The sequence below is a fragment of the Lygodium microphyllum genome, chromosome 27 (genome assembly GCF_053477565.2).
Source record: "Lygodium microphyllum isolate KBCC chromosome 27, Lygodium_microphyllum_v1.1.10, whole genome shotgun sequence".
NCBI lineage: Eukaryota > Viridiplantae > Streptophyta > Polypodiopsida > Schizaeales > Lygodiaceae > Lygodium > Lygodium microphyllum.
Genome location: NC_141161.1, coordinates 126992475 through 127016786, shown reverse-complemented (window position 1 = coordinate 127016786; position 24312 = coordinate 126992475). Strand labels below are relative to the sequence as shown.

The 24312-nt window shown below is 44.3% G+C and overlaps 1 protein-coding gene and 2 pseudogenes across 5 annotated transcripts in view; 2 read left to right on the top strand and 1 right to left on the bottom strand.

The window, feature by feature from the left end:
- Nucleotides 1-24312, bottom strand: part of LOC148012812 (Peptidyl-tRNA hydrolase II (PTH2) family protein) — a 99245-nt gene that overhangs the window by 15675 nt on the left and 59258 nt on the right. For all 5 annotated transcript variants that reach the window (XM_087668964.1, XM_087668965.1, XM_087668963.1 and 2 more), the window contains 3 exons: nucleotides 11744-11821; nucleotides 11579-11651; nucleotides 11401-11440 (listed from right to left, as the gene is read on the bottom strand). In XM_087668964.1, the coding sequence (XP_087525090.1) occupies nucleotides 11401-11440; nucleotides 11579-11651; nucleotides 11744-11821 (191 nt within the window). The remainder of the gene's footprint in view (nucleotides 1-11400; nucleotides 11441-11578; nucleotides 11652-11743; nucleotides 11822-24312) is intronic.
- On the top strand, nucleotides 106-965 carry LOC148012814 (25S ribosomal RNA; annotated as a pseudogene; the record flags this gene model as incomplete).
- Nucleotides 22762-23411, top strand: LOC148012813 (uncharacterized; annotated as a pseudogene).

Genomic DNA, 24312 nt, shown 5'->3' with positions numbered 1-24312 from the left:
CAATGCACCCCCAACGACCCGTGAAAATCTGGAGGAGCGAATGCCAATCACGCTCAGTCATACTCATAACCACATCAACTCTCCAAGGTGAACAGTCTCTGATCAATAGAACAATGTAGGTAAGGAAAGTCGGCAAAACAGATCCATAGCTTTGAGAAAAGGATTGGCTCTGAGGGCTGGGTCTAAGGGTCTGCTTCTTAACCTCGGAGGCTGTCGAGGGTCTGTCCGAGTTGCCCCAACAAGGAGAATGAACAACCATCTTAGAAATATGGACAAGTGAAATCCAATTGTCTAATTAAAACAAAGCATTGTGATGGTCCCTGCGGATGTTGACGCAATGTGATTTCTACCCAGTGCTCTGAATGTCAAAGTGAAGAAATTCAACAAGCACAGGTCAACGATAGGAGTAACTATGAATCTCTTAAGATAGCCAAATGCCTCGTCATCTAATTAGTGATGCGCATGAATGGATTAATGAGATTTCCATTGTCCCTATCTACTATCTAACAAAACTACAGCCAAGGGAATAGGCTTGGAAGAATCAGCAGGGAAAGAAGACCCTGTTAAGCTTGACTCTAGTCACTCTAGTCCGACTTTATGAAATAACTTGCACTACTTTTAACATTATTTTATTTACTCCGTGAGATAGAGGCAGGGATCGGTCCCTACTTCTGGTCTTAAGGCGCGCTTGCGTGTCAATCCAGGCGGAAGACATTGTTGGGTGGGGAGTTTGGTTGGAGCAACACATCTATTAAAAGATAACGCAGGTGTCCTAAGATCAGCTCAACGAGAACACAAATCTCATGTGTAACAAAAGGGTAAAAGCTCATTTGATTTTGATTTTCCATACAAATACAAATTGTGAAAGCATGGCCTATCGATCCTTTAGTGTTTCGGAATTTGAAGCTAGAGGTGTCAAAATTCCTACTAACTCCTTAGTACATTCCAAGCCTCTGATGCTGAGTTGTATGCTAAATCAAGGTCAAAATACTATTAGAACAGTTTGTAACTAAGCCATACACTACATCTGCATTTAGTGGTGAAAATTTCAAGTTATGAGAGCAATCACTCAAACTGATCCTGAAGGTGCACTCATATTATTCGTTTATCAAAGGCACCTCTCTTCTCCCAGCCTAGGATGATCATGAGGCTATGTGTAAGTTTTTTGCAGCTAATCCACAATCTTTGGAAACCATTATATCTCTCATTTTCTGAGGATGTTCAATGTATATATGTTGGAACAGATAATCTCCAAAGTCACCAGCTTGAAGGGTAGCTTGTTAAATTTCAGCTGGAAAGCCCTAACCTTACTTTAAGAGTACAACAGCTTATCAATTCAATGGGTCAGCTTGAGAAGGTTGATACGATTTATTACTTTCAGCATCTAGAAAGGATAAATCCCATACCTATATAATGAATACATTCAAAGATTGGGTTAAGTTTTTGGTTCCATTAAATGTCATTAATTCAAGACCAAACATACAAATAAAAGTTTAAGAGCATGTAGAGGCGAGCTCAAGCTCAACCGCCAAGACCCACGGGTAGTGTAGTGAGCTTACCTCCATACCCGATCGAGTTGCCTCCTCTCCCGAGCACTCCGATAGATCCACGATCCAAGTGCAAGCTTCAAGCGAGCTCCATCCTAAAGCTCCACGCTCCAAGCTCCATTGCCGCAACCAAGACAAGACAAGAGAAGAGAAGAGAAGAGAAGAGAAGAAGAGAGGAGAAAATGGAGAGCTTCTCCACCACGGTCCCTCACCATCACATACTCACTCCCCCTCTCAAGCACAAGCTCAAGCAAGCAAGAACAAGAAGAAGAAGAAGACGAGAGCTACTTTTGGCCACACACAAGAATGAGCTTCTCATTTACTTTTCAACTTTATATACAAAACCCTAAACTCTCTTTGGGCGATCATCCCCTTATCCCCTTTTTTACATGACTAACCGTGGCCTAGGCCCGTTTTCCCATTGTCCTCCTATCTCCCTAGCTTCCTTCATGCCGCCCGTCTACCTTTACAAATTGCACGGGTGAGAGCTCGGCGCTCTTAAAATAAATCATGGTACGCCTTGCGCTCTTTTACAGAAGTGTTGACATGCGCTTTTTCTTGTGCACCTTTCTTCTTGATTTAGGACTTTTCTACACTTCTTGTGTTTCTAGATTCTTGTTGGCGCACCTTCGTTTTCCGTTTCACTCTACCCTGGCCCTATCTTCCTCTTTAGATAAACCTAGATTTTCCACCTTGTTCGTCTAAGGGTCAACATTATGCCATCTTAGACGAGTGCCAGTCCCATAGCACTCACCGTCGTACGTAGCAAGCTTTGGCATGCACTGAAGATGTGGGTGGAAGGGACATCGATGGTTGCCTTGGAAGAGTTTTGGTGGTAGTGCGGATAAAGGCCATTGGGGGCACGTTGGTGGTCTGGGTAGCGGGGGGTAGGGTTGTTGGAGTTAGGGATAGGGTTGTTCGTTGTTGGAAATTCCACTGATGGCTGGCACAGGTGTTGGTTTGTGGGGATTCTGCACATGACGATTCTTTGGTAGGCTTGCATGATAAGAAAAGACAAGAGTTTAGAGTTGAGTGTTAATGAAGAGCTGACGGTACTTTCGTTGGAGTGGTCGATGCCTACAATTGAGAACCTCTCATATGGTCTCTCCCTAGGGGTTAGTGCTAGTCTTTTTATTGTGTGCACAAGACGTAGTATGATTATTTTGGGAGACATGTCAAGCTTAATGAAAGCTGAGAGTAATGTCCTGCACTTGAGGACCCAAACTGTGTATAGATTGTGGTTCAGATAGTATGTGAGTGCCCCTGCATACTCAGATATTGCATAGTTAGAAGATTGGTGGTCTGGTTTCTCATAGCAATGTGTGGATGAAGCAAGGGTTTAAGAGGGTGGAAAAAGTCGTTGAGGTTGAGAAGAAGTACACACGAAGGCTTCTTGAGATATCATTTGCGATTTTAACAATACAATGTAGCATAATTGCGCTCATTGACGTCTTAGCTTTTGGTAGCTAGTGGTTACTTATATTACTCAAAGAGTACGGTGTACTTTCCATGGTCCTTCGTGCCTTGCTTACCACTCTTGATTGCAATGGTACTACTGAGATGAAGTGCGAAAGAAAATTGTGCAAATAGTTCAGGGTGACAGGTCTAACCATAGGCGAGAAGCTTCCTAGGTATGTCCCGCCCTTGATATGCCTTGAACAATTGTGGGAGATATGTAAGGGGCTAGGGGACTAGAGACAGAGCAAGCCGACCAAAGTCACTGGATATACCTAATTTGAGGACCCCTAGGTGTTGTATTGTGATCGTGGGTACCTTTCTTTTATTTTATTTTAGATTCTTTTCTTTTCTTTTTGTTTTCTCTCTCTTTTTCCTTTTTCTTTTGCCTTCTCTTTTTCTTCCTTTTTTTTGTTGTGTTTTTTTTTTAAACATGAATACAACCATTGCAATACGTTGAGGCTATCAGCCTTTCATTTGGATTGGGAAATGTCAAGATCCAAAGGCTGTGAAAATGGATATTACAACGATGATTGTATTACTAGCCTCAATGCTAGAGGAACAGTTGTTGAGATGGAGAGACACACTTGAGATTTTGCAAACCTCTTTGTAACATGTGAGATATCGGTACAATTGAGGTAGCAACTGCAATGAGCCAAATATAGAGTTTGGCCAAGAAAGAGAAAGTAGCCAATAACTATGCTTTGGGCCATGCTCAAATGCAATGTAGGCGTTCTACAAGGGTGATTTTCTGTTCCAGCAATGAGGCTTCCGTCATGGCTCTTTGTTCTTGATATTTATGTTGCTTTTTCTGTAATAGCTCTCTGTGGGGTTGGTGGTCTTGTGGTAACTTGGACATTTGAATGCTTTTGTACTGAGACCTGTGTCGTCCTATATCCACTTGGCAACTCATGAGAGTACATGCAAATCACATGTTTCAACTATAATGAGCAAGTGCAACGCAAAAAGACATCACTTATCTAAATCCTATGGTGTTGACTTCAATGCATATCACTTGTGCTTGATTATCTCTCTTTTTTTTATTAAAGACGTTAAATGTATTAGAAGTAGGTACGGAATGTTTGTACAGTTGGGGAATCTGCCCCTTTTAACCACCTAAAGACTAAAAGTCACGGCAAGATAGCACTTGGTAAGCATCTTATATAAAATAGAGACTGTTCTATTTGTATGAGGCGGGGTGGGTCCGGGTAACCAGACGATTGAGGTACTGCATGCGAATCCTCGTCCTAATCCATTATGTGAGGGGCCAGATGAGTAGTCGGGGAGAGTTGCACATCTTGATTCGGACTAAGGACAATGGAGGCGTTGGCCGGGATCCAAATGGTGTAGTCCCTGGCTACTGCCGTATTAAAAATGCTCTGAAACAGTTCACCAATTTCATTCTTGATTTTTGCTTATTTTTCCTCTTTCGAGCATTTGGTTCCCGAGCGTCTGTGTGGAAGGTCGGCACGTCATGGGTCGCTACCCTCCGCGCATTTCTTTGAACCTTCCTCTTCTTGGTTTGGGGAGAAGTTCTTACATTCAGCCTACGTCCCGAGCGTTTCCGCTTGGGGTCTCGTCTCGACAAATACCTCTTCAAGGTGGGCACGTAGCGTTCCAGCAACGGAGCTTGTGCCATGTGCTCCCTTCTGCGGAGGAGAGCTTCCTTGCAGGCCAATGGCATGGGGTGCTCCATGACTGGTGGCTGTTGAGGAACCTACAAAATGTGAACCAAGGGTTAGATTCTGAGGCAGGACAGAGCTGCTCGTATGAGAGGGATTAAATAGCGGATTAACATGCGCATATGACGAGAAAGGGTGAGGCAAGGAATGCAGTATTTGCTGTAGAGGGGACGGCCCCTATGATGATACCCGTCGTGCCTCAAGTGTGGAACAGATTCCAACCGGTAGCAGATATTCGCTCAAGCCAAGTTGTGTGGACTGGCTGTGATTAAATGGAGCAGGGCTCGTCCCCAGAAGGATAGACCGAAAAGGGGAAAAGCCTATAGAAGGGGACAACGCCCCGTCCACACTCTCAGAGGTGTTGGCAAGGGCTTCCAATGGCGGCAACGAGGGCTGCATGCCCACCACCTGGAGGCGGGGACGGTCACATGACTTCTAGATGCGTGTGAGAAATGGACCTGAGGAGCTCAGCTTGTCAAGCCTAAAATTTTCTTCCTATACTTGACTATCATTGCTTGTGTGTGCTAGTATTATCTATACACAGTTACAAAACTCATTGTTTATTTATGTACACGTTTATGAATCCATGTCAGTTCATGAGGATTAAAACACGCATCCAGTACTCGTGGCAGCCTACTCAATAACAACAGATATTTTGCAATATCGAGCAGCATGGTACCTTGTCCGAGTCTACTCGCAACATGTAGTCCCTTCTCAGTGAGAATCTTATCAACCAGAGAGTTCTCTTGGCTAGTACCGGCTAAGTCCATACCCCAAATGGTAGTCAGTACTCGAAAGGAAGTTGGCACCAAATAGGTTGGGTCTCTTTGAGACTGCCATCTTGCCAATCGCTCCTCTGAGACTCTCATAATCAAGGCTCCAAGTTTAGTCATTGTAGCGTGGTTTTTAAACCAATGGTTTTCAAATTGACTTCGACCCTCTGATTGTCGCTTTAGCTACTCTATCTCAAAGAGATTCGGTTGACAAAGCACTTCGTTGAATGTCACAGTTAAGGGTAGTTCGGCGACTTCCTCGTCAGAATGAGTTGCATGCATTCATATAGGAGCTTGTCATAGTGCTCGTTAAGATGTTCTTGCTCTTTCCAAGATAGAGGATATAGTAAGTATTCCTCAAGCTGCTCCCTAGGAAATGTGCCCATGTTTGCAAGGACTTAGACAAGTGCGAATAATTTGAGTTTAGCATCCAACTTAGTCAAGCACTCTGTGACACTTCTATGTTCTATGAAGGCTTGCTCAATTGCTATCTCATGCAAGGTTCTGTGAGTTTCCCTAGGCTTTAGCATAGCTAGGGGCTCAGGCCTAGATGAGCAAGATTGGTCAATGCTAGGATAGCTTTTATCCTCGGGATTTTTCTATTTCTCTTAAGGCTTTGCTCCTATTGTGTCATGGTTCTCCTCGGATGTGACTAGTATAGTTTCGTCAACCTATTATGGCAGTGTTATATCCACTCTTTATTAGTTAATGTAAGTTTTGCAATCGCTTACTGGATTGAGCATCGCAAGCAACCGTCGATGGTAATGGTTGCTTTGACTTATCAAAACATACGGGTGTGTCTGAGGTTTCACTGTTATTAGGAGAGATAGCAATGGGTTCATTCATGGGTGGACTCGATGCTTTATTTCTCAGCACTTCAGCACTCTTGGTCTCAGTCTTCTTGGTGTCTACAGCCACTTGCAACTGCCGTTGTTTTTGTTATTTTCTCCTCTTTTTCTTGGGCAATTGAGGTATCCTTTAAAGACTTAGGAGCCTGAACTAGGTCAATCGTTGATGTGCTTGGTTGGGCCTCAGTATTCTCTTTTTCTGGTGTATCCTCATGGGACATGGCTGTAGCCTGCTGGACAACCTCGCTAGGTTATGAGGGTACAACTCCCTCTCTTTTTGGAAAGTCTAGATGTTCAACTAATTCTCCTACGTTTAGCCCCTCATCTGATTGCATTGGCAGTTGCTCCGGGTCACAGGGCGTTTGCTCTAGGCTCTTGTCCTTACCCATTGTTGGAACATGCCTCCATTGCTTCTTATCAGTGCAAGTGTTACGTTTAGAGTTGTTTTTCTCTTGCTCAGGAGGTTTGGTTGACTCTAGTAAAGAACCAAGGGACTGTTTAGGATTCCTGTCATGTAAGCTTGGACGAAACCGGCTGAAGAAGTCAGGGTTGTATTGATGGGAAGCATAGAGATCTAGGATTGCAGGATCTTGAGTGAGGCAAAAGACATATGCGCTAACATCAAGTATCATGCTCCCTACTCCTAGCCTGCTAGCCACATATAGATCTTCTTCTAGAAGCAGTTTATCGTACAAGGAATGTTTTTTGACAGTGGTAGAAAGCTGGACCTCATGGACCATTGCCAACACTCTTAACGAGGTCAGGGCAACGTACGTGGGATTATGTCTTGATGTCCAAAGGGCTTTCATTTTCTCAGTGAGTGTCATTAGTCAGTGGCCAATTTTGGTTGCCAAACTATGGTTAAAGTACCATTTCTGCACAAAGTTGCCTTGTCCTTTTCCTTTTCATTTGATTGCTTCGAGCTTTTTTTTATTTGTCTCACATTGGGCAATATAGAGTGAGGGTATCAAGCGCAATTCCCTAGTTATGGCCTTTGGAATGTCCTTTATGACTTTTTCAACGACAGCTACATAGCGGGACCAAACATGTTATTGCTCATCCCAAGTCAGGGGTTCAGCTATGAGCTTTGCATGCTGTGATGTTGGCCTTCCAATGTCCACATGGATGTATGCACGCATGATGGCTCTCAGCTTGTGATCAAGCTTCATCGGGCACTTCATCTCTAGTTCATTGGTCAGGTGCGTCATCTCCTTGGCCAAATCTTCAAGAGATTTCTCCTCGATCCTAAGTTTTAGGTGCTTCAGAAGTACTAGAGGTGTCAAGGATGTTGGTTGCGACATCTCTTGCATAGGTGAATCTCTAAGGACACATTCCGCAAGGGGCGTCATCACGGCCAGAGGCTATGACTGCTGTGATTCCTGATTGGAAGTAGTAGCGGCTTGTTCAATGGACTAGCTACTGTTGGTGGATTGCGGTGTCAAGTCTTTAGGCACATCGGAAGTGATCGTGTCTTCTGTTGCCCTTTGAGCATTCACTTGTGCAGATCGAGCATCAGTTGAGCTAGTCAGTGGATTGCACAAGCATATCCTTACGCTTAGAGCTAAGGGTGGTGTCATGTCCCGCATCTTTGACATTGGAAGCTCAGATGGAGATAGAGATTGGGACTGAGCAAGTGTACTTGACAACTGCTGTTATGCTTCTTGTGTCCATTTAGAGAAAGAGGATGTAGGAGATTTGGGACTCCTAGGTGGACTTGGCACTGGTCGAAAGATTTGCTCGTGGCTATCAGACAATTCCACCATTTGCTTTACTGAGCAATTGGCCTTTTCATGAGCAACATTGTGCCTGTGGTGCTCATTATCCTCTTGGAAAGTCAAAGGCTCCTTGGGCACTAGTGGCCTTTGTGCACACTCGACGATTACACCTAACATCCACTTGTTAGGCACGCTAGGTTGAGGATCTACCCTTCGAATAGTCCCGTTTGGTTTCTTGATTTCAATCGTGAGGGGCTCAGTCACTCCAATGTTTTTGACTCGAGACTTGTTTTTTCATTTAGATTTTCTCATGCGCTTCTTCACTCTTGATACGTTCTAGCCTCCAGTTGACAGAGGTGGTTTAGCAAGGGGTTTTGGCACCCAAATCCATCGGTTACTTGTGTAATACCCTTGAGCATGTAACAATGCTTTGGATATCCATCGCGGCGTTGTGTTGGCTCTCCATCTATACCTTCGTCTATAAGGCTTGGGCTTCTTTTGTGGTCTTCTATGATATTTATAAGTCCAAAGCCTATCCTTGGCATTGTCTCTTGACTTTCTTATTTCAAGCATAGCCTCACTCACTGGTTCTCTCTGTTCAACCTATACTTTTATCAACTCTTCCAGTAAGTTCTTGCTCTCATTAGTAGGCTTGCCTCGTATGTCAACACATTTCTTGTCTTTCCCTCGAGGTTCGATGAGGTACTTTGTCACTCTTTTAAAGGGTCTTCCTGGGAGGGTTTTCTTTCCACAATTAGTACTATTTGGAGAAATATGAAATAGGATAGGCAAGCTTTCCATTTCAATAGTTACAAGGATTTCGTACTTCCCTATAAGTGTTTGTGAGTGTCCCCCGTAAAGACTAAGAGTTATATTAGTCAGTGTGAGCTCTGGTTGGCCTAGTAGGGTCCATGCTTCATAGGTCTGATATTAAACTCAGCTCCTTCATCAATGAGAGCATCAATAGTGTACTCTCTTTTTGTGGTAAGTTTGACCCTAAGATAAGCAAGTAGTACTACGTCTTTATCTTCCGGGTCTTGGCTCATAAATTCAAGCCTTCTGATACATGCCTCTGAGTCCCCAACTACACAGCTAGATTTGAATTCTCTACTGATATCTTGGGTCGTCTGTGCAGTGTTGTTCAAGGTGCATCTATCGTTAGGACTGTCATGTCTAGCCATCTTCACAGTAGCTTGATGTTGTTGCATTCTGTTTTGACTAGATGCAAACCGGACGCAACCTATACATGTATTTGTGGTATGGCCTTTTTGCCCTTGTTGGCAAGATTGTCCCGTTGAGGTTCTAGGATCTCTATTTGTCTTTGTTCAGATATGGGCTTTTGGTTGCTGTTTTGCAAGTCAGGATCTATACTTGTGCACAGCCCTTACTACACTAGGATCTAATTTGAAGGACATGTCGATGCACGTGTTTTCTCTTCAGCCCACTCGGAGGAGTGCGAAGGGGCAAAGCTCCCTTTGCGGGGGTCCGAGGAGGGCAATCCCCCCCGGCTCGCAAGGCCATTACACTAAACACCATGTGCGATTTGAAGAACCATTCATAGCCATGTTTTGAACTACTTGCTCTAGATTTCAGCTCAATAATAGATCTATGATGTGCTTTTGGCTCTATACAGTCTCTGAGTCTGTATTTTCTTGTTCTGGTTTGTTGGTCCAATTCCCAAAATCAGACTATTCGATTCTGGGTGGTCCGACTTTCAGAGTCGGACAGTCCGATTGGATTGGATCCCATTCCGAAGAGTGGTGCGATTAGTAGTTGGGTCCAAGTCCTATCATCGGTCTGACTATAGAGAGATCCAATTGTTGTGCGCGTCCAACTGGACAAATGGGGTCCGACTGGATGGGCGGTTCAGTTGGGGAAGGTTGTCCGATTGGACGGTTGGATGTCCGATTGGACAATTGGTCCAATTTTCTGTGTTCGATTTTCGTGCGTCTGATTCTGGTAATTGGACATCCGATTTGACAGGTGTCCGATTTGAAGTGTTCGATTCTGGATGGTCCGAGTGTCACGATCAGATGGGTCGAGCATCCGATCGGACGGGTTGTGTGTCCAATTATGGGTTATCCGATTTTCAAAATCGGACAAGATGTCCGATAGGACCGGGTAGATCTGTCTGAGTGGTCTGATTCTAGAAATCGGACAAGTCGCTTGGTCCGACTCTGGGAATCGAACAGGTCGCTTGGTCCGATTCTAGGACTCCGACACTGTGGGGGGCGTCCGATTTCGCCAGCTGAAACGCGTGTTGATAACTTATTTGCTTAAAAAATCTAAAATAGATATCGCTAGTGACTACCAGAACTTCCAAGAATCAAAAAGGGGTGTGGGCCAAGGGAATTCCATACTTGAATGTCACTGAAAATCCCGATACACTCCGATCGATCTAATGTAGACCTGGACCTGCAAGCTCGCTCTCTCTCTCTCTCTCAAAGCTCTCCTTAACCTTTCAAATGCAAAATAAGACCTTCCTTGCCACTCTTGGCCTCTTATTGCCCTGCCCAAATCTGCACTCACCTTAGTCTTACTCCTCTTACCAACATTTAATCCAAAATTTCATTTTGTTGCCCTTCTTTTCCCTGTTTCAGCCTGTTATACAACAGCAGAAATCCTATTGTGGAGAGATGCTTTTAGCCACACACAAGAATGAGCTTCTCATTCACTTTTCAACTTTATATACAAAACCCTAAATCCCTTTTCGACGGTTATCCCCTTATCTCCTTTTTTTCATGATCGGCCGTGAACTAGGTCATTTTTCCCATTGTCCTCCTATCTTCCTAGCTTCCTTTCGACCGCCCATCTACCTTTACAAATTGCACGGGTGAGAGCCCAGCGCTCTTAAAATAAATCATGGTGCGTCCTGCGCTCTTTTACAGATATATTGACATACGCTTTTTCTTATGCACCTTTCTCCTTGATTCACGACTTTTCTGCACTTCTTGTGTTTCCAGATTCTTCTTGACGCGCCTTCGTCTTCTATTTCACTTTACCTTGGCCCTGTCTTCCTCTTTAGATAAATCTAGATTTTTCACCTTGTTCGTCTGAGGGCTAACAGAGCATATAATTGCTCACATAACTACCAAATCTACCACTTGTGACCAAGTTTCTACACCAAGACCCTCGGAAATCCAAGAACTAAGTCACATTATCACCCCCAAATTTAAATGATGCTCATGAGCTTGGTTCTTCAATGGCTTCATATATTTAGCACACATCCTTTTTAATGCTCTCTTTGCTTTCCTTCTGTTCTTTACCACAGAAGATGATGATACTAGCATACACATTGAAATTAGCTAGCTTGACAGATGAGTGAATCTCAATGTAGAAGACAACACATACGATCTAAGTGGGTGTGAACAGAAAATTACCTGGCCCTATAACAAGCACAGTTTTTGAACCTGCTGCAACCTGGTGATTCCAGCAAAAGCAATCAATTAATTAGCCTCATGTCAAAATGTATTCAAAATGGTTGTAAACTAACATTAAGATACACTACAGATGCTAAGATTTCTAGACATGAGCCTTCCATGGATCTGTACTGTAGACCTGTGTGCGTCCCGCATCTGAAACAGTGAAAGTTGGAAGGCCAGCTCTTTCTGCCTTTGCTCTTAAATCATTCCTAAAAGTATGAAAGATCCACATACACCAAAAGATTTAGGTTGGTGCAATTTAAAAGATGGCTTAGGCAGGATGATATGAATGATAGCTTACATCTCTTGCTGGTTTTTGCAGATGGTTACAATTTTTGGTTGCCCACATTGCTCCCATTTTTGTAAGAGAAGTCGTTGGCTGTCACACATAGAACACCCCCCCAAAAAAAAAGGAGAAACAGGGAAAATAATTATCCCCCATAGTAGATACATCTTAGCTTAAGCAATAATGGATCGATATGTTTTACATAATAACAACCTGCTTTTGACAAAGTGAAAAAAAAGTTTCTTAGTACAAAATATGAAACAATTGTGTTTTGGCATATATGTTTTAGTTTGTTTGTAAAGCAAAGTGTGACTAAGTATGCTACTCTAAGTTGAACAAACAAACACATGGGATCAATAGCATGGCTGGAGCATACATAGATATGAGGCCTCTCAGGGGGTCTATTTGGTATGGGCAAAAGAAGGCAAGATGGGGGAGTAACTCTTTCCGGGGGGTGCCATTCTGTATCCTAAAGAACGAGCTATGGTAGCCTCAAGGGTGAAGAAAAACATGTCTAAGCAGCTCCATGAGCATATCACAAGTGAGATACCAAGAAAACCTGTTTCATAAGGTTACAAGATACATTTCATACATACTGCTTTTCTCTCCCTATGTGCTAAGTGGCAAACCTGCCCATGCATTCTCAGCCTCTAAACTGAATTTCCAGCCAATATTAATTCAATTACACGCAATTTCAAAGCCTTTCCCAAACTTTGGCCACTCCCCGGCCCAATTTTAAGTTCCTAACCTCTTTGAACCTAAAAGTGTTGAAATTTTCCATATCTTAGTCTAAGACGTTAGATGATGTAATTCTCTAACCCTCATAACACCAAAGTCCATTTACAAAGGGCTATTTGTTGTCTTTGACCAAGATTTGTCCTAGGTATCCCACGTGCACCTATCACCAGAACTGCCAATGTCCCCCACTACCCAAGCTAGGATTGTCTCTCACCATCACTGACATTCAACTTGATCTCAAGACTCAAATGTGCACAACTTAACTGTTCCAATAGAAATAAGTCAACTTCCACGAATGTCACCCATTGCCAAGCTAGGAGTGTCTATCACTATGACTCACATTCAGCTTAATCTCACATGCAAAGATATATAGACACTGAGGGCCAGTTTCTCAGACAACCGTGTTTCCCACAACGGCAATTGTTTTACTTTGGAAACTTCTCTTATTTCTTGGTTCCCTAAGAAGCAAACTGTTTTTGCTACTTCAGTTGTGAAGCTGAGCATAGAGCAACATTTGCAGTTACTATGGACTCTGTTTGAACCATTTCTTCCCACTCTTCATCATCCGAATCAGGCCCTCAGGCATCCAGCACCTGGTCTGTGAAGGCCATGTTCAGCTCTGGCATGGTGTGATACCTAGGTATTCAGCTGCTGTCCATCATTCAACCTCTCCTGCCTACTCGAAGGCAGGTGCACAGGGCAGGGCAAGGAATATGCAGATGGTGCTGCAGAGAGCAAACGATGCCTCACTGCAGTGCGCACATGCACGCGAACACACATACAAACACACACACACACACACACACTCTCTCTCTCTCTCTCTCTCTCTCTCTCTCTCTCTCTGTGTGTCCTAACTCCTGCCCCCATCCTGCTGTCTTGTTCCACCCTCACCCTCAATGCATCCGCCTCACCCTGCCCCGCTCCTGACTGTCCCCAGCCCCGCTTCTGATTGTTCTTGCATTGCTTTCACCTTGCCCTGTCCACCTCTCCCTCGCCCCTACCCCGCCCTGTCCCTGCCCACTTGCGCTTGATCCACCCTGTCCCTATCCACCTACCCCGCCCTCTGCACTCCCGCCCTTCCCAGTACCTGCCCTGCCAAGTACCCACACAGTACCAGTTCGCCCCGCCCCTAGGCCACCCACCCTTGCCCTCAATCCTTCCACCAGTCTACTCCACCTCCGCTTTTAACAATACTCTTGACCTGCCCCCACTTCATGCCACCCTCAACTTGATTCATCGCCCCCGCCCCCAACTTGACAGGCTTGTGCCCTCTGTCTGCCTTCGCCCTCACCCTGCCCCCCTAGCCCATTGTTTGCAACCTCTGCCAATCATCATGGGAAGCCCTAGTCATCCTGTTGAGCTAAAAATGCATTAGCCTTACTAAAACAGCCCCAAAACATGCTTAATTAATGAAGAAACCTTGTTTATTTAAAAGAAATGCATTCCTAGAGAGTGTCTGTATCCCATAAGCACAAACCCACTTGGGAGGGCTCAAAATTTCTACAAATAAGTATGCTGCCTTCCATTCAGCCCTCATCTCGTTTTGGCAAGTTTCAGGTGTTTTCAACTTGCTGCCCACACCCCTTTCACGGAGGACATCACAATCTCAACTGTCCCTTGCTGTCATCTATAGTCTGACGCCTGTTTCCAGGCCTTCCACCCGCAGTTTACAGCTGTTTACAGTAGAGCGACTATTGCTGATCACTCTCCATTCAGAAAATAATCTCGTTTTTGCAGATTTCAAGTATTTCAGCCTGCTGCCCACACCCCGAATGCGGAGGACATCACGGTCCAAGCTGGCCATTGCTGTCTATAACAATCTGGTGCCTGTTTCCAACCTACCACACACTGTTCCGAGCTGATTTCAGCATACTGATTGCTGCTGCTGGTTTTTCCTGCGTTTTTAGTCTTTCTCTCTCTTGCACTGCCATCTGCATCAGATCCAGCCTTCCTTGGCTGCGTTTGCTGGTGTTCGACATCCAGAGGCTGCCTTGCTGCGATTCGGGGTCCGTTCAGAGTACGACACACTCTCCAACTCATTATCCCTACCCTGATCCTTGAGATACAGGAGTTCGAGGTTCAATATTCATTCATTGCATAGTGTGTTCACTGCATGAGCATTGTATATTCAATAGTCATATCATTTCATTTATTCACTGTGTTCATTGTCTCTAAGTCACCCTAACCCTAACTGTGTTCTTTTATCAGTCTGTGCTTTGTCGTAGAATTGTTATTTGTGTTTCTGTGTTAGGGTATTTCTTTACATGGTATCAAAGCTTGGTACTCTCTGAGAAACCTAGGTTTTTGATCTGAAAGCTCTTTGCAGAAGTAAAAACAACAGTAGGTTCAAATGACTTCAAACACAACAACACAAATTCAATCTCCAGAACCAACTATGCCGAGAACCAAGCAAGTGTGGGCAAATCAGCTTGCACCACAAAGTTCCAACATGGTGGAAGACACTTTTGACCACACAGAAGAAAAGGTATACAAGCTGTCCACTGAAGAATATCATGTGATCATGGCTTATAGATGAAAGTAGATTGAGGAGCTCGATCGAAGGATTGCTCTTCAAGAGAAGCTACTCGATGAAGGTATGCATGAATTTCTCTCTTCACGTGTTGCGAATAAATCTAATGATATTGTGGGACCGTCAAGACCTCCATTAGGGATGGGTCCCCCTTTTGGAGAAAGAGATCCGGAGTATGTTCCATTCTTTCATCCTCTTCCGTCCACTCCAGTGCAAGGTACTTTAGATCCATCCTTTGTTCCTTCGTCTTTTACCTCTTCTGCTTTGCAATATACTAGTAGAAATCATGAGGAAGAAAGAGTACAGTCTATTGACTACGGAAAAGATTCTCTTGAGGACCAGTTCTTGTATGTTAACACACATTGTGGGGATTATAAGAAAAAGCCAGGTACTTTTTCTTCTACCCTTCCTTCTTTTCAATTTAGTTCTCAAAATCAGAATGAATTTGGTGTTCCTATTCCTTCATTACATGATGCATCTTCATGATCATCTTTTCATTTTCAATCATTAAATGGAAAAACTGAACAAAATGCATCTTCACATTTCACTCCACAAATTCAAAACCCACCCATCTCACCATCTTCTTCCGCTGCTTCTCCACTTTCATTCACATTCCCATTTCACACATCTCATATTGTACCGCACATCACACCGGGGGGTTATGGAAACATAGGCACACTTTTCACGACCTCATCCTTGCCTCAGCCGAGTGGTGTTCCACCTTCTTCTCACATACTTTCGGGATCATTGCAGCCTGGATATCCTTGTCAGTCTCTCCTAAGTGTGGATCAGTTGATACCACAGCTTGCTTCCATGGCATTATCTAGTGGACCTTCTCGTCATTCTGTAGTGCCCCAGCCGAGAACTTTGGACAGGGCTTCCATGTCCCAGTGCCTCCACCTCCATCGACACCTTATGGAAATATTCATGTTCCAGTGCCTCCGCCACAATCGACACTCACTGGACATTCACAACCTAATTCTGCTTACCCACCTCTTCCCCTTCCTCCTTCATATCAACCAACTCCACTACCACCCTCTTACTCTCCCCATTCATCTTACCCCACTTTCTCGACACCTCGTGGTTCTACCTCATCTTCAACCAAGCATGCATTCAATGACAAGACTCATTTAAACGGGTTAAACTTTACCACTTGGTCGAATCTAATGAGACATATCCTTGACTCACATAACCTATGGAATCTTGTGCAGGGGTTGGAACCCCAACCCGATCTCGCACTTGTTCCATACAAGGTCTTCCACTCATGGAAAGCTAGGAATATCTCCGCTATTATCAAGCTAATGCAGGGTTTATTGCCTGAGTTTCATTCTTAGCTTCAACATTTTGACCGATTGTCAGAGCAATGGACACACTTGACTGACTGCTATGCGGCTCGAGATAGGACTTGTCGTATAAATCTTGACCATGAGCTTCAAAATTTAAAAATCTCTGATCGGGATGGCTTGAAAGTCAAGTTGGCTGAGTATCACCATCTTGTTGCCGAATTCTCCACTACGGGGACTCCCAAATCCTCTAACGATCAGGTCACACTGTTTCTAAACAAACTGCCCAGGAAATTCTTCAATTTTGTGAAAAGTATAGTTTCCAAGCCTACCATGCCTACTTTCTATGAATTTGAATGTCAGTTGTTGCGTTATGCATGATTGTTCGATCAATTTCATATAAATACTACCTCAAAGGGGGCTCTTGTTGCTCATTCTTAGAAGGGGCAACAAGGGAAGGGTAAACAAAATTAAGCTTCCACTCAAAAATAAAATCAGTCTAGGGATTCACAAGGAAATTCCCAGTCACAACTCAAACCCGGGTGGCAGAATGTACCTAAAAAGAATAGATATTGTCAACATTGTCAAAAGGTTGTCCATTTTGATGACGAGTGTCAATCAAAGGCAAGAGGCATAGCACCAAAACGTAAATCTCAAACCCCCGCCCCTCAGTCGACGGGCAACCTCCAATAGGGGAGGTGGGGTGATCGTAAGGGGCAGTTTAAAGGTCAAACTCATACTGCCACCACTCAGCCATCTTAGTCGACAACGTTCTCAACTCCAAAGGGCTTGTCTGACTGGTCTACCAAGGCCCACATTTTCTCCATAGAGACATCAAATGCAAGTCTCGTTCATATCTGTGAGTTGCCTCCTGACGAAGTTACCGCAGAGGCCCACTCGTCACAACCGGGCTCTTCTAGCTCATGTTTGGATTGTGGACAGTGAAGCTACACATCACATGACTCCTATAGAGAACATCTCCCGTACCCGAGCCTCTACAGCCAGGCGGGTCCGCGTAAGAAACAACTCCTCGGTCAAACTTCACGCTCAAGGTTGCATCAATTTTGCCATTGTCCGGATCTGGCTTCATTGGACAATGTATACCATGTCCCTTAGCTTGGGGTGAACTTGTTATCTATTCGGTAGCTTTGCAGATTGAGGCAAGTAGTTTTCTTTATAGCGACCACAGTTGAGGTCCTTGACTCTCAAATTGGTTTAGTGATTGCTCGTGGTGAGGCACAGCCTAATGGCCTATACCACATGACACACTTTCTAACCGAGCCAATCGTCGAGGGCTCCGTGTTCCATAGCTTCCAAGCATTAGCCACATCTCGGGAGCCTATAAACAGTGAACATCTTTGGCATTTTCGCTTACGGCATCTTGGTTACGACTCTCTTTATGAGTTGTCATGTCGTGCGTTAGTTGAGGGCCTTCCACGTCTGAAGCTAGCTCGAGATGTCTATAAAGCATGTTAGCTCAGGAAGCAACATCGTATCCCTTTCCCTCAGCAGTCCACACATCGTGCTAAGGCGTCTCTTAGATTGATTCATGTTGATCTTTGTGGGCCAACATCCACTATCGCCTTGATTGGCGCAGTGTACATTTTGATAGTAGATGATCATTCTAAATACATGTGGGTGTACTTTCTCAAGCATAAGTCAAATGCTTTCACATATTTTTTTGCTTGGATGCTGCTCGTTCATAGCCACATTGGTCGTCGTGTTGGTTGCATGAGGAGTGATAGCGGTGGTAAGTTTATCTCCCCATGTTTTCCGAGCTTCTATAGAAGCATGACATCTCTCGCCAACTCACCTCTGCCAACTCCCCCTCTCAAAATGGAGTTGTAGAGCATAGGAACCGGACAGTCATGGAAATGGCACGCTCTATGATGTTTGCAGCAGAGCTCCCTGCGCGCCTTTGGGTCGAGGCTGTTAATACTTTGGTGTACATCCTCAACAGATGCCTGACTGCGTCTCTTTCTCAAAAGAGCTTGTATGAGGCATTCTTTAGCTCTCGGCCTGTCATTTTTCACTTCAAAGTCTTCGGGTGTCGTACCTACACACACACACACCTGATGATAAGATAGGAAAGCTCACTCCCCGAGCTGATCTCCTTATCTTTGTTGGATATTCCTCTGAAGCGAAAGCCTATCGTTTGTTCGATCTTCGGACAAATAAGTTGATCGTTCAGAGGGACGTCGTTTTTTACGAGAGGGATATCGTGCAATCCTCTGTACCGGATTCCGATCCGATTCCTCCTTGCACATCATCAAAGATCGTGCCTATTGAGCCTGGTCCACTTTCCGCTCCTAACATTCCTATAGATTCTTCAGCTCCTAGGCCCCTTCGCGAGACTCGTTACCTCGCTGATACCAACAGACCATGCGGAATTCAAGAATCCTACCACCGGATTCCACTCCAGAGGGACCTAGAAGATTTTCTTGGCATGCTCCTTAGGCATCATTTGCATCGTTGTTTACAGTTGATTACATAGCGCATTCTGGTTCGAATACATGGCAGGAGCCTCTTGAGCACCCGCAATGGCGAGAGGCCATGGAAAAGGAGCTAGAGAGTATTGACCGAAATGAGACTTGGACATTGGTCGTCTGAGCCACAAGAAAGTCATCGGGACAAAGTGGATTTTTAGGACCAAACTAAAAGTTAATAGAACTTTGGACAAGTACAAGGCTCGCCTTGTAGTGCAAGGGTTTCAACAAAAGCATGGCATTGATTATGAAGAGACTTTTACCCCTACTACATGGTTGACATCTTTTCGGTTACTTCTCGAGCTAGCTGCTCACCGCCGTTGGCCAATACATCAAATGGATGTCAAGAGTGCCTTTCTCAATGGTTATTTGAAGGAGGAAGTCTATGTGGAGCAACCCAGGTTTTCCTTCGAGGAACCCGAGGGATAAGGTATTCTGCTTGCAAAAAGCTCTTTATGGACTAAAGCAAGCACCGCGGTCTTGGTTCCACAAGATGGACGAGTTCTTACAGACTCACGGATACCATTCTACCCCTTATGATCCGAACTTATATGTTTGATCTACTGCAGAGGGGGTCAGCTATATCCTATTGCACGTTGATGACCTACTTATCACACGCTCAGATTCTGCTGTCACAGCAACAACTAAGGCCAAGCTTAGTGCTACCTTCGAGATGACAGGCCTTGGTTTGTTGTTTTATTTCATGGGGATGGAGTTAGTTCAATTTGGGGGCTGTATTTTTGTATCACAGCAGAAGTACGCACTTCAGCTCGTGGAACAACACACTTCGGATCAAACAGGGCCAGTGGCCACGCCTCTTGATTCTACTATCCACTTGTTGAAGGATACCCTCGGTCAGCCCTTTGTTGCACATATCTATTGATCTATTGTAGGGAAACGTATTTGGTTAATTCACACTAGGCCAAATTTAGCTTACTCAATTCGCATACTCACTCAATATTTCACAACACCTAGGATGTCACATTGGATTGCATGTCTTCGTGTGTTGCGTTATTTACGGTGTACTTATTTTTATGGCCTGACATATGGTTCTATGCGGCTACCTCTTTACCTTGGACACGGCTCCCATTTCGTGGTCCAGTCGTAAGCAAGAGATGGTAGCGGCATCCACAGCCGAGGCTGAGTACAGGGCTCTCTTCGATGGCACCACTGAAGCCATCTACTTGAGGAGCTTACTGGCAGCACTTCATTTTCCTTGTGACTCTCCCATCATAGTCTACTGCGACAACCAGAGTGCTATTGCCCTTGCAAGCAATCCGATCATCACACCACAGATGTGGCATGCGGGAGTCCACTTCCACTTTTCCAAAGAGCAAGTTGAGCTAGGCACTATCCCCCTAGAGTTTGTGCCTTCATCAAATAATTTTGCAAATATCTTGACCAAAGCAGTCAACCGGCCGGTTCTTCGGTACCTGCTACCCAGGATCCGTTTGGGTACACCCTCCTCTACTTCTTTCAATTGACAGAGAGAGGGTTCTTCCCTCTTGCTTTCCTTTCCAGTTTGAGAGGAGGTGGCTTCTTCTCTTGATAGTGACAGTGATGAAGCTTACAGTTTTTAAGGCATTCCTTTATTCTTTTATATTGTATTATAGACATTTGTGACTTCATCCGCACTCTCAAGATGATATGATTGTAAAAGGACGCTTGGGCAAGTGAACAATTCTCCTACGAAGGCACTGTCCAAGTGGCACCGTTGCATTGCATTTTGCGTGAGCATAACATCTTACATTCCCTTTGCATTACCCCATGCATTGGCATTCTATTCATGTAAACATACATCTGTGCGCATTTATCCATTTTCGGTCTTTTGGAGTGGTGGATCCACAAAGACTACAGGTGATGGATATAAAGGAGGCACGCATATGTAGGATATTTGCCGATATTGGAGAAGATAGTACTCACTACAACCAGTATCTACTAGAGCTAGGGTCACAACACCATCTCGTCATTTACAACAAGACAAAGAAATGGCATTGATCCAAAGCACTAACTTGATTCCAGCCCACCGACTCCACCATAGTACACTATGTACTAGGCTCCATCAGGATCATGAAACAAGTTAAATCATTCACCATCCCCCCTTGTTTGATCGAAGCAAATCATACCTACCTATCTCTCATCATATCCTCACCACCACACCAACATATTACAACCACCGCCCAAACCCCACCCACCACTTTCTATTTCAGACATGAGCTAGTGGACATATATAGCCATCACATATATGATGGGCTCACACAGTTTCAGTATAATGTCCCCCTAGGGACACTCATCTCCTAGCTCACCTCCATCCTCCACTCAGCTACTCTACAAAGCTTTCCACACTCCACATACACTAGGAGATCCACCCAATCGGACATCATGCCTCAAAACACATGGTACAGTGACGAGTGCAAAGAGCCATATAGACATCTCCAGATTCAAACAAGATTAGGGCCCATTACACAAAGAGAAGTCCACAGGCAGATGTAGACCATGACTCATAGTAAATGATGAGCATATGAGGATGCACAATATTGGGATCTATACCAATTATTCACATGAGCAGAGATGTAGCTACAACATGGTGCAAATTGTGGGAGCTTCATCACCTCACACCCATCACTGACCCAAAGATATGGCACTGCTATGCAGAGGGACTATATGATCTACCACACCGACCATCGATTCCCCACCCACTAGAGCCCCACCCTACCACCTCATCTTCTTCACACATGATATGGTGAGGAGAGCGATTAAGCGTCTATAGTATGGACGATCAATGGATCACACAAGCATACAAGGTGAGCACTTCATTTACACAATGGACATTTTGCCTCGTCTCCTTGCTTTTATGTTCAATAAGGCTCTAGCAAAGGGCTTCCCAAATGAATGGACCATCATACAATCGTGCCCATCCACAAGTCTAGAGACCCACTAGATCCAAGTAACTATTGAACCATCATGCTGGCCCATACATTGGCAAAGATATATGGAGCAGTGATAGAGGCAAAGCTCGGTGCATATGTAGAGAGAGGGAGATTAGGAGCAGTAGGACAAGTTGGTTTCCAACACAGGTTCTCCACATTCGACCACATCTTCACATTGAGGAGCATGATTGAGCAAGCGAAAATGAGAAAGAATATATTTTATTCCTACTTTGTGGATTTTCCAAAAGCCTTCGATAAAGTTCCATGAGATAGACTATTACAGAGGCTACAGACACTAGGAATTCCATCAAACATGATTTGGGGCATCTATGCACCGTATGAGAGGGTGATAGGCTGAGTGAGATTCCCAAGAGGACTTTTAGACATTGTCTCTAGCACCATCGAAGTGAAACAAGGATGTCCTCTCTCCCCCACACTCTTTGGTCTCTACTTTGACAAGATAGAAGATCACATCCCACAAGCAGAAGGCCATGGGGTGAAGATAGCAAGTATACTTGTCTCCATTATGCCTTATGCTGACAATATTGTTCTGGTTTCTGAATCACATGAGGGTCTATAGCAATATCTCCACACCCTTCATTACTTTCATACACAACGTGGATTGACGGTTAATCTTGGAAAAACCAAGATCTTAATCTTCCACACATTAGCCCCACTAAGAAGGAGATCAATCTTCACTCTAGGAGCCAGACAGGTAGGTTGTCGACTCATATGTACTTAGGGATCACTTTCACTACATCTGCTGGAAGATTCCCCATGGCACAGGAAGCCAAAGTTTGACTCACACGAGGGTATGGTGCATTGGCCATGATGGACAGAGAGCGCCACCAAGTATACTTCCAAGAGCCTTGCACACAGAGATGGATATTTGACACACTACTCACACCAACCATTATGTATGGTAAACCTATTTGGAACCATGGTTTGGCAACATACCTACGGACACACATTGAGAGACCACATATCATTATACTCTCATGGATGATCCACACCAAACCATCAGTACCACATGAGATTATTAGAGCCGAGTTTGCTGCAACCCCCCATGATGATGAAGGCTCTCTTTCAAACCATCAGCTTTGTGCACAGAGAATGCAACTTGCACCCAAATAGACTATCTAGAAGGGCCTTCAAGGCCTCTAAGCGGCTCACTCAAGCAGGACAAGAGACTTCATGGTATGTGCACGTCAAGTGGTGGCTTATAGGATATGGGATCGACATGGACCATCTCCCCCCATTTCAGTATGATCCTAACTCCCCTTCATACATCTCTGCCACACAGAGAAGAACTTGGTCATGCAACAGGATCTCTACGAGTTGTACATATAGCATACATGGCTATTACCCAGGCAGCCCCTTCCCCTGAAGATGTCTTACTACAATGACAACTTCATGAAGACTACCATGGATGGCTTCATTGAGAGACGTAGATACCTAGATGTATACATGCCACATGAGAGGCAAGTAGCTATTAGCCAGCTTAGGGTATCCTCTCACCAGCTCAAGATTGAGACCGGGAGAGCAGCCCACATCCCTAGAGCTCAAAGGATCTGCAGATTATGCCAAGAGTAGATAGAGAAAGAGGAGCACTACATCTGCAAATGCAGATCCTATAACACAGTCCGAGCTAGATACCCCACACTATTTAGAGGAGACACCTCGCTCAGACTAGTTATGGAGTCCCCACACCAGTGACACTTGGACCAATTTCTAGTTGAGATTCAAAGGCTCTGCACACCACTACTATAGGCTGGCACTACACATAGAGGGGGGCGCTAATCATAGCTTACTGATTTCTTCCAAATAGTGACCATAAACATGGCACCTACACAGAGAGGGGTGGCAATCCAAAGAGCAGAGGAGATCAAAGCAACACACGTCCATAGATACAAGGGTACCAGACATAGATACTATATCACAAAGAGATGAGGGAGATCCGCCATTGACACAAGCAGCAGCTGAAAGAGTTGAGGGCCCAATTGGGGATATATGACATACTCTGCCCACTGATCCTAACTAGGTGGAACTAGATATACGAGTATCATTCAGCCACACAACTAGACATGTGCTATCTCATCGTCCCATTGTATCGCTATATGAGCACTATTTTGTCTTGTACACCACCTCGGCTTCCTTTACAAAATATCACTGACCATACTCCAACAGATCACATTTTGATGTCTAGTGACGATCAACATTGTATATGATTTTGTCTCATAGGCCAATTTTGGCCTCAGAAGACCTCTCTCTCTTTGGATCTAAAGCTCACCTTTGAATATTTAAACAAGCTGCCATATCTCAAAATAACTTTTGTATACAAGGTAACTTCTTGCCTACAAAAGCTCAAGTCAATAGCTAATCACCACCTACTAGCAAGACCCGTTAGATCACTAGAGAACATATGCTTCACATGCGCCAAAAGTGGATGCTCTTTGGAAGGTATCTCTAGAATGGCAAGTACAGGCTCATTGTAGTTGTAAACCAAGTGTTAAGCTAAAATAAGCATTACATGCTGAATTAGTCTCTTAAATAGCCCCAAAAATGCTTAATTAATGAAAACCCTAAAATGGTGTGCAGATCAAGAGAGTTTAAAATG